General features: G+C 43.1%; 1 protein-coding gene across 1 annotated transcript; it reads right to left on the minus strand.

The window, feature by feature from the left end:
- Positions 1-3,544: 3,544 nt before the first annotated feature.
- Positions 3,545-10,418, minus strand: LOC119175743 (uncharacterized). Its single transcript, XM_075882008.1, has 3 exons — positions 10,395-10,418; positions 8,188-8,271; positions 3,545-5,034 (listed from the first exon to the last, which is right to left on the minus strand). The coding sequence occupies exons 2-3, from the start codon at positions 8,237-8,239 to the stop codon at positions 3,833-3,835; spliced, it is 1,254 nt and encodes a 417-aa protein (XP_075738123.1). The 5' UTR covers positions 8,240-8,271; positions 10,395-10,418; the 3' UTR covers positions 3,545-3,832.
- Between the last annotated feature and the right edge of the window lie 570 nt (positions 10,419-10,988).

A 10,988-nucleotide genomic window follows, 5' to 3' on the forward strand; every position in this document is an offset into this window, starting at 1 on the left:
GCTGCGTCAAATGAAACCTGAACAGCGGCCAGCCATCGCAATGGTATAGAGCGAGCTGTCCTTTTATCACCTTCGGCTGGCACGCATATATGCGCAGAGCTGCCGAACAGGATGCGAGCGCCTGTATATTGTAATAACTGAATACGCGTACAATATCGTCTCGAAGGCTAGGACTGTTCGATTTTCATTTTACTCAGATAGTGCATTGCTCCCACTGGGGCGAATCTATATAAATCCCGAAACAATTGTCGCAGATGCCTCGTTTTGCCGACACCTGCCGGAAATAATACAGAGTGTAGGGCAGGACGAGACAACGAAAAAAAAATGTGTGCCAGCACAGCTTTTGTATGAGGAGCACTCGAAAATGGTAATCTCAGGACTCGTGCAAGGAGCATTCATGGACCTACTAAGTACACTAATCGCCCAAAATCTTCTAAAAGTTTTGGGCTGTCGTGCTCAAACTCTGCTCGGCTACCAAGAAGCACCCCACTTTCTTTTGAGTTTAATGAACTTCTTTACTTTTACATCACTATTGTCCGCTTTTGCACATGAAAATAAAGTAGCCACCACCAACCGGTATTTTTTTTCGATAGCAGATAAGCTGGAAACTGGTGGCCATTCTACACCCACAGTTTACAGATTATCCGCTATTTTTTACACCCCGTCCACTATTCTTTCTATATGGTATGAAGTATTGCTTTCAATGCATCAAGTGGTATTTCCAAAATATGAGCCAATAGGCGCGTTAACTTGAGCAGCTGGAGCGTGCTCTAGCCGGCGGAGTGCGCTCCTGTAAACTTAATGGTTAAAAAGCGACTTCCGGTGCGTAATAACGGAGCGCGCTCTCCGCGCTCTGACTTTGAGACGGTGCACGAAAGCGCGCGCCTAGTGTGACTTCCGGAAAAACCACAATAACGTGCTTCCGGCTTTTTTCCCCGCTCGTTCCTACTGCCGCAAAACAGTCACACCGCCACCGCCACGCTGTCGGGTGCCCAGAGGCAATCGGCTGAAATCGCGGTTTAGTTAAGCTAGGGTGGCTAGAATCGAAGGAAACAGGCCGACGCATTAATAATTGCTTGAGGAAGCACGTTTACTCTCTAAAAGGCTCCATTCCTAGTCACTCGACAGACCAATGTAAAAAGTGTGGCTGTCAGCCAATTTTTGACAAGTGTGTGATTATAGGTTGATATAAAAATCGGCGCGAGCCCGAGATTAGCGAAGCCTTCGACATTCAACAATTTGGTGCTTCCTGTGTCAGCGTTTTTTCGATTTTTCTTCACGGCTATGAAATTAGTTATCTAGGGTTCACTGATATGACTGGCTCTTGATAAGGTGGGCCGTTTGGCACAAGTATGTGCAAGTTTGCTGTTGTTGCGTGGTTATGCACACATTACGTTTTCTTATATATTGCAGTTGGTTTGCAATAAACTTTGGTTGTTAGTTAAGCGCTTTGTTCTCGTATCTGCTATCTCCTACTGTCGTTTGTACTGTTAAGCACTTTCTTCTTCTGCCTCCATTGAAAATGCAGCCGCCACAGCCGGGATTCGATGCCGTGAGCTGCGTATCAGCTGCCGAGTGCCTTATCCACTAGACCACCGCGGCGCGCGGGGTTTTAGGTGAGGTTAAGCAAACTCACCCAAACGCATAAAAAACATAGGCCTGCAACACGTGGCAACGATATGAACTAATACAATATTAAAATAACGAGCAGTTTCTATGTAATCTGCATTTGCATAGAACATTTTGTCATCCTTCAGCCATACGGTCATCTACACCACGATTTCAGATGTCGGCTTAATGGGCCTTTTCTGGGTAGGTAGTCTGGGTAGGGCCTTAAGGAGGCACGCACCATAATTTTTGGCGCACAAACTTTGACTACAAGTGCAGACCAAGCGCCATCCAGTGCCCAAAACAGGCTAATGTTTGCGCCAAAGACAGGCACAAACGCAGGCCTCCCAGATTACGTACTGGCATGTGGTGGACCATTTTGGAGTCCAAGAGCTACCAGTTTTGATCTCACTCTTCGGTGGAAGAGTGAGGTTTAGTGCTTTGCTAGGCTTACTAAACTATGTTCCGTAAAAATGACAGATTCCTTACCGTTTTTCAAAGTTGAAACGCTATGATATCATACATTGCCTCTAAGAGGGAAGAGCATTAAATTGTTCAGCAGGTGCCTAGCGGAAGGAAACGCTCAGTCGTATTCAGGCTAGGAAGGCGACAACAGCATAACTAAATTTCAATATTCATCATGCTTCCGCAGATCCATTCGCCAGCCTATTCCCATACAAGTGTTTCTTAATCAAAACGTTGAAAGCAGATGACTGTATTAGCTGTCTCATGCGAGAACGCTAGTAAACGAGGTGCCAATAAGTTGGGGGTCTCACGCCTTATAATAAAGAGCAAATTCATGTATTTCTGAAGGGCATGCCTAAGACAGCCAACCCCGTTTACCATATCTATTTTCTTCGGTAACTATGGTTCCGTTAAAACGACATAGAAGCTCGGGACAACATTTTTTAGCCTGATTTTTTGTGTTTATCAGCAAACTGCATCCTAAAAACCCCAGAAACTCTACCTGTAATAGGGTCACTGCAAGAAAGTAATGCGGCATGTTCTTTATTATTTTGTCTGTGATTTGCGAGGGTCTTTTTGTGGGATTTCTGGAAAAACCATAGATGAGGCCTTTAAAATTGTAATTTTTTAATAGTCCCAATTCGTCAACAAACTTGAAATTTTAAGGCCGTTTAAAAATATGTGTTGGAGGTAGAGCTATGGTATTGACTGGCAATATTGTGAGCATCACGTAGTAATAGGTCACCAAGTTATGAAAACCTAGCTGTCTTATTTTAGGAGAAAACAAATGTGAAATATAAATACTTTTCAACATTTTTACCTGTTCAGACATATTTCACAAACAGCTTGCCTCAGCCTACAGGCTTGAAAAAATGCCGGTTCTCTCTTCATTTCATGTATATTTATTAGAAAAAAAATCTTTGCCGCATTAGTACTTGCGTTTACATGTAATGGTCAACTTTCGAGACTAGTCCCTCTGTACAAAATATGTTCGATATATTTCATCCTAAATTATTCAGTTAATGAAAAACGAAGTTCACTCTCGGGCTACTAGGGGTCGTGTGCACCAAATATAAATAAAATAATCAAATCTAAAGATCAATTTTCAGGCCCGTGACGATTTTCAGTGGAGTCACCCATTACCAGTTTTCTCACGTCGTTTCAGCGACACCGTCACGGCTTAAGAAATAAGCAATAGTGCAGGTGAAAATAACTGAAGTTGCTGATTAAGAATGGTGAGGGAGAGTTACGTTAAGCTTTTGCGTAAGGAAACTTGAAATAGGTCAGTTAGCGATCTGTAAACGACAGGATATGCCGTTGTTTTCGTGATGATCTTCCATAGTCTGATGGCGGTATTTTACCGATATTACTTATATGAGCGAAATAATTCCGGCTTAATGTTATGAGGAAGTGGCCATCATTCATGCATAAGTTTTGCAAATGAAGCAATAGCCATGAACAAATAGCCATATCGAAGAAATATTCTTTATTCATGATTTCAGAAGTAATACCAAAACAGTGAGTGTTAAGCAAAAGAATTCATCGCAACATTACACATTTGGTTTGGTCTACCACTTGATATGTAGCCAAACGTTCGTCTACTCAACATGTTTAACTGTAAGCCATCAATTCAACCAAACGTTTGTCCAGCCAACGAGTCATGCTGAAGGTCATCTTTTCTGCCGAAGGTTTGCCCAGCTAAAGAGTACAGCTGATGAGCATCTTCTCTACCGAAGGTTTGTCCAGCTAATTAGTCAAGCTAACGGCCATATTCCCTGCCAAAGGTTTGTCCAGCTAGTGTGTCAAGCTGACGAGCATCTTCCCTTCCGAAGGTTTGTCCAGCTAAAGAGTCAAGCTGGCGGCCATATTCCCTGCCAAAGGTTTGTCCAGCTAGTGTGTCAAGCTGACGGGCATCTTCCCTTCCGAAGGTTTGTCCAGCTAAAGAGTCAAGCTGGCGGCCATATTCCCTGCCAAAGGTTTGTCCAGCTAGTGTGTCAAGCTGACGGGCATCTTCCCTTCCGAAGGTTTGTCCAGCTAAAGAGTCAAGCTGGCGGCCATATTCCCTGCCAAAGGTTTGTCCAGCTAGTGTGTCAAGCTGACGGGTATCTTCCCTTCCGAAGGTTTGTCCAGCTAATGAGTCAAGCTGACGGCCATATTCCCTGCCAAAGGTTTGTCCAGCTAGTGTGTCAAGCTGACGGGCATCTTCCCTTCCGAAGGTTTGTCCAGCTAAAGAGTCAAGCTGGCGGCCATATTCCCTGCCAAAGGTTTGTCCAGCTAGTGTGTCAAGCTGACGGGCATCTTCCCTTCCGAAGGTTTGTCCAGCTAAAGAGTCAAGCTGGCGGCCATATTCCCTGCCAAAGGTTTGTCCAGCTAGTGTGTCAAGCTGACGGGCATCTTCCCTTCCGAAGGTTTGTCCAGCTAAAGAGTCAAGCTGGCGGCCATATTCCCTGCCAAAGGTTTGTCCAGCTAGTGTGTCAAGCTGACGGGCATCTTCCCTTCCGAAGGTTTGTCCAGCTAAAGAGTCAAGCTGGCGGCCATATTCCCTGCCAAAGGTTTGTCCAGCTAGTGTGTCAAGCTGACGGGCATCTTCCCTTCCGAAGGTTTGTCCAGCTAAAGAGTCAAGCTGGCGGCCATATTCCCTGCCAAAGGTTTGTCCAGCTAGTGTGTCAAGCTGACGGGCATCTTCCCTTCCGAAGGTTTGTCCAGCTAAAGAGTCAAGCTGGCGGCCATATTCCCTGCCAAAGGTTTGTCCAGCTAGTGTGTCAAGCTGACGGGCATCTTCCCTTCCGAAGGTTTGTCCAGCTAATGAGTCAAGCTGACGGCCATATTCCCTGCCGAAAGTTTGCCCAGCTAATGAATCAAGCTGTCGTCCGCCAATTCTAGCTTCTTCATTGTCTGCTTTTCCTGAAACAGGGCTGCCTCCTGCTCTTGCTTCTTCGGCAAAAGCAATAGCTAGGACGCCTGCAAAAGCAAAGAAAATGTAAGGAAATACCACCATGTTACTGATATCGTGACTTGGAATAGCGTTCCCCACACACACAAAAAAAAAACGGGGACTGAAAACAGATACTTCATTATCGAGTTGTAGCTATATACTCAAATAACTTACGTTTATATATAAATCAGAAATAGTTCTTTCAGCATGATTCGGTGTCCTAGTTCCCCGATTATATTGTGGTGAGCTTCTCATACTTATATGGTGAAGATTTTAGCATTGCATGTCGTAAATATGAGTATCATGCCATTTTTACTGTTGGTACTTTATGAATATTAGATTATTAGAAATAAAGGTGGAACTGCATGGCGCTATTTCAGGTGTGATTGTGGCAAGCTTGGATAGACGCCCTTTTTTTTCTTTGACGAACGCCTTTACGAAACCCCACTGTTATGTCACGTATGGAGCTTTTCGCGCGCGATTGGTGCGTCATCAGAGGGACGCGTGCGTCATTTCAACGTAGGCCATTGGAAAATTGCGCTGCCGCGTCTTACTTCTCGTAGTAGAAAACGAAACTGCATCGCGCGATCCGTGGCCCGCTCGTCCGACTGGCGGAGTTGAGGGTGCTGACGCATGTAAATACGAAGCATATCTTAGTTAGCTGAGACGATATCTATCTATCTATCTATCTATCTATCTATCTATCTATCTATCTATCTATCTATCTATCTATCTATCTATCTATCTATCTATCTATCTATCTATCTATCTATCTATCTATCTATCTATCTATCTATCTATCTATCTATCTATCTATCTATCTATCTATCTATCTATCTATCTATCTATCTATCTATCTATCTATCTATCTATCTATCTATCTATCTATCTATCTATCTATCTATCTATCTATCTATCTATCTATCTATCTATATTTTTGTGAGGTCCATACCAGATTGGTAATGATATATACACCAAAATTGATATGTAGTCACCTGACCTCATGACAAATATGAATGAATAGTCATATCATGAAAATCATGACTAACTTGTCTTATGTGGTTTAGTTTACACGCCAGAGGCATTGTGCTACTTCAGCTCTTTCCTTAAATCTGTACATTCGAATATAGATGTGACGAGAGATTCCTGCTTAACGAACATAAATGACAGGTGATAACATGAGTATTCTGACGTGACCATCATGCACAACGTCATTTACATAGTACGCTCGTGGCCTCTTCACTAGCTTGATATAGACCAAATTTGCTATTGAATGGCATGACTCTATGAGGGTAACACCGATAGTTGGGAAAGTTGGCGTAGGTTGATGGCTAAAACCAGCGCAAATCGCGAGACACAAACGAAGAATAGAAAAGATGGCACCGGTGCTTGTGTATTCTTCGTTTGTGTTTCGTGTTCTTGCACCACTTTTAACCTTCGACTTGGTGACGACCCTAAATAACAGGTGGTCATGTGGAAATCACAGCATGCCATGTGCAACAGACTTGCATGCCGCGCGCATGACATGCCTACGGTGGCTTCGCTAGCTTCATGTACACGAAATGAGGTGTATCGTGACGTGGCTATGTCGAACATCAGACGCATGTGGTAATATGGAAATAATGAAATTGAATGTGCAACATGACTCCCATGCCGCGCTTATGGTGCACTCGCGGTACTTTCTCGAGCTGGATATACATAAAATCTGGTATAGCGTGACGTGACTGTGTAATGAATATAAGTGAATAGTATTATAAAAATAATGACATGTGCAGCATGACTTTCACGTCACACTCATGGTTGGCTGAAAGCCTATTCGCTCATTCGACATGCGCCGAATTCGGAAGGACGTGACGTGACTGCATGACGAAGATAAATTGCAAGTGATAGTGGGGAAATCATGCCATGTTATGTGCAACAAGATTGGCATGCCACGCTCATGGTAAACTCGCGGCCATTTCGCTAGCTTGATATACACCAAGTTTTTTTTTATTTTGACGTTCCTGTATGACGTACATAAGTGGTAGCTGGTAACATGCAAAATATGACATGTTGTGAGCAACACGACTTGCATGCCACGCTCATGGAATTCTACCGGCTAGCTCGCTAGCTTGACATACTCTGAACTTGGAATTGGAGGAAATGTCTGTATGAGAAACATAACTGAAAATAAAGCGAAAACCGTGAAAGCTGTGTCTTGTACAACATGATTTAAATATCACGCTCATAGTGCACTAATGCTCCTTCGCTAGCTTGATATATAACAAGTGTCGCATTGCATGACGTAGCTGTGTGGCGAATATGTGCGTCAGATGTTGGCATAAAAATCATGAAATGCATGCCATGTAACACGCCATTTACATGCCATGCTCCTAATGCGCTTGCGTCCAGTTTGCTGGCTTGTTTATAAAGAACATAAATGGCAGGTGGTAAGACGAATATCAGGACAGGCACTTGATTTAAAACGTGATTTATATATCATGCATATTTATGGTGCACTCCCGGCCATTTTGATAGGTTGACATACATAGAAATGGCTATTGCATAACATGAGTGTGTTAGAAACATAAATTACGGATGCTAACATGTAAACTCCGATAGACATATTATGTGCAGCACGACCTGTTTCTTGCTACTGGTTTCGCATTACATCAATTCCCACAACGCATGTGATCTGCCACCTTTTTGTTTGGTTTCGTCCAATGCGTCCAGACTGCACTGACCACCATGCATCGGGGAGGAATTTTCCTTAGCTGGCGTTATACTGTCGATTGCTTTTGACGAAAATCTAACCGACAATCTCGGAACGAGATCACTACTGTTTTGTTACTGTGCGGGTGCACTTGCACATGCGGTAACGTGGGTGTTCTCTGCATATCCCTTTTCTATTTCGCCAAATGCATGTATGCGGTTCCACCTAACATTCACTTGCCAATGTACTGTTTTCAAATGTGCGCGTATATTCATACAGTGATTCGCTTTATTGATATTTTAGGGCTTTTGCTTTTTGGGTATGCTATAAACACACTTGCCTCAAAAGGTGTGCAAATTTTTTGCAACTGACATATTTCATGGCATACATGTACAGCATATACCAGGAGCTGTTTTACGAAAGATCGGTACACTTTAATAGAAGACCAAAGCCTGCTTGAGGGAAGAATAGAATAGTTTAGACTCACCATAAGTTATGCCGGCGAACGCCACAAGAAAGGTAGCTATATGTCTCGCCATGGCACACAGAATACGCTGCTCTATGTCCTTCCCTAATATGAAAGACATTGTTTAAAGAGCCACGTTACTTTGTGAAATGATTTCTTGCTAGTGTTTTGGCAGGTATGGCGCAAAGGCATTTGCGATTTTTTCAACCCATGATTACCGACTAACGTTTCGAAGCGAAGCACGTGAAGACTCAGTGCTGTTTAAAAACAAAATTCTCGCCTCATCAAGGGAATGCCTGAAAGGATTCTTCAATCGCGTCACGCAGCACATAACTAACCACTCCTGTAGGCCTCGCATCAGCTAAATATTTTCTAAGGTGTTTCTTCTGATTAGAGGCAATGCCTATTCAACTTGAGCCTATAATATTGTAATGCGTTTGAATTGATTAGTCCAAAGTATAAAAATTATTGCCTTCATTTGCGACTCCGCTATTGCTAGTTGAAGTAAATACAGGATAGCATTAGTCTTTATTTAGCTTTCCGTCCCATACCGTTATTGTCGAATATCTGATACTTCAGTTCGATGTCAATATTTGCCATATTTTTTTCTATTTTCTAAGTATGAGAGTTTAAAGTTCACATTGAATTCCAATCACAGAGTCGGAGTAGCCGATTGGCTCCACGTGCGACTGCTCGACTTTGGCGTAAAGCAACGCCTACAAATCTGCGATTGGAACACAACCCGCCCCAAAGGAGAAAGGCATCAGTGGAAGTTGTATATTTCAGGTGCTATGTGTCGGCAGTAACTGTTGTGTAGGTATGACCATCTGCAGCCGAATTTGCCGATTCCCACTGAAACACAGCACGTTGGCCGTCGAAGTTACTATCTGAATAATAGCTCCTGCAGCAACTGGGTCTTTTCGAATAGGAGATGTCACTATCGAGCAGTGCTAGAAACGTCATTATAATTGCTCAGTTCTACATGCCGTCCACCATTATCATCAAAACACGCGACTTTCGGCACAATCGCGGGTGTCTCCGAGCAGTCAAATTTGTTAAACGAAGTGCGTGACGCAAAAGTCCGACCCTTCGTTAATTTGGGTTTGTCGGCCACAGGGTTAGACAGAACGGGAAACGATCATTTACTCTTATATATGAATTTTGATGGATATAAAGAAAGTACTATTTTGTCTGACGGTGGAGCACCTGTAGTGATGTCTTTAAGGAGCCTACCGGAGACTTGTTTGCTGAACTGCTGCACTGCAAAAAAGTGGCCACGAAATCGATAAAAATGCAGGAGCATTCTCCCGCTACTGGCCTAAAGCTTCACCACTTTTGCGCTGCCCGTAGAAAAGAAAAGCTTCTGCTACTCCGGAAAGCAGGTAAGCCAGAGTTTAAAACAGCACTGAATAGAAATAACGTCGTGATTCGCAGACACACTTAAAGAATAAGACGACAACAATGGGCAGCATTCCGTGCAAGCTCTAGTTGGGCAGCAACTTTTTTTCTGGCACTCAGTCTGCGATTATTTGTGTTAGCGCGTGTTGCAGGTATGTTTTTTTTTTCTTCATTTACACGCGTCGAGTTGATGCTTTCCCTAGGAGGACGAATAAGTTCGGACTGAGCCGCTTCTTGGCCTCACTCAGGGAGCATTACAACACAAGGTTGCATTGAGCGTTTATAAATTGGCTACGCAAATGGCATTCTTGAAGTTTGAATGAGTGCGTGGCGGTACTCTCCGGGAAGCCAGCTTAAGCCCTGCCAAAAATGTTTTTACTAATAGCGAATGCATGTCGAGGAGGCTGCATTCTCAGAATGACTTGTATGGTCTACCACTTGGTGAGTAAGCCGTCTTTAAGGCTTGGGGAATATGGGTGGCTCGTAATCGCATCACGCGATGTACAAACACTGCTAGCAAGCTCCAAAAGCTTTACTCAAACGGTGGAAATCTTCTAAAGAATACGGAATAAGCGACAGTTCAACTTCATTTCACACATGGTTTTTTAGGTCAGTGATCATCAACTTTGGGCCAAACACTAGTTATACTACCGAAAAAGACGTCCTAAAGTCCTTCGAGACCGACACTGTAAACGAATAGGAACAAATTTGTGCTGTATTAATGAAGTGTCTTAGAATTGCTCAGGTATGGAAGAAGCAAAGGTGAGAAAAGTAAGTAGAAACAGGGCACCACTAGCACTGCTGGAAGAATCTCCCTGACAGAGACTTACCAAAGCTCCCGCTTCGCCGAACTGTAGAAACTATTACTTCCACCGCGTTTTATATACAGAGCAATAGTGTCATTCCCCTCTTGGTAAGGCTAATTAAACCGATACTTCACATGCATTTCAAAGCAACAAAAACTGGCATAGAAGTTATCAAGTAATTACCGGTTTGTGCTATGTAGCAACACCGCTAAAAACTTAGTTCTGCAATTACAATGATAGTTGCAACGGTGAAAGACCGTTTTTTCAATTATAAAATCTGGTCACGCGTCTCATCAAAATGCGAAAAGATCTAAACTCCATTTGCAAATATACTAGTGATATTACAATATATAGGTTTCAACGCTAGCGAGCAAGTGACATCGCTTTGGGATCGTCGGACAGGTTGAATGTGCAGTAAGCAAAAGTTTTGCAATGCGGCATCAAAAGCATGGACGACAACAACTATTTAATTGTACTTATCTCATCCATGAATGAAAGTACCGCCATCATACTGACATAAGTAATAGTGGCGGCAGAAGCTATTTATTGGTTGGCCTGTGAACAATAATGTCGCTTACGCTTGACTGACTGATGGAACGTGGAATGAGAACTTAACTT

This window comes from Rhipicephalus microplus, chromosome X (assembly GCF_043290135.1).
Source record: "Rhipicephalus microplus isolate Deutch F79 chromosome X, USDA_Rmic, whole genome shotgun sequence".
Lineage (NCBI taxonomy): Eukaryota > Metazoa > Arthropoda > Arachnida > Ixodida > Ixodidae > Rhipicephalus > Rhipicephalus microplus.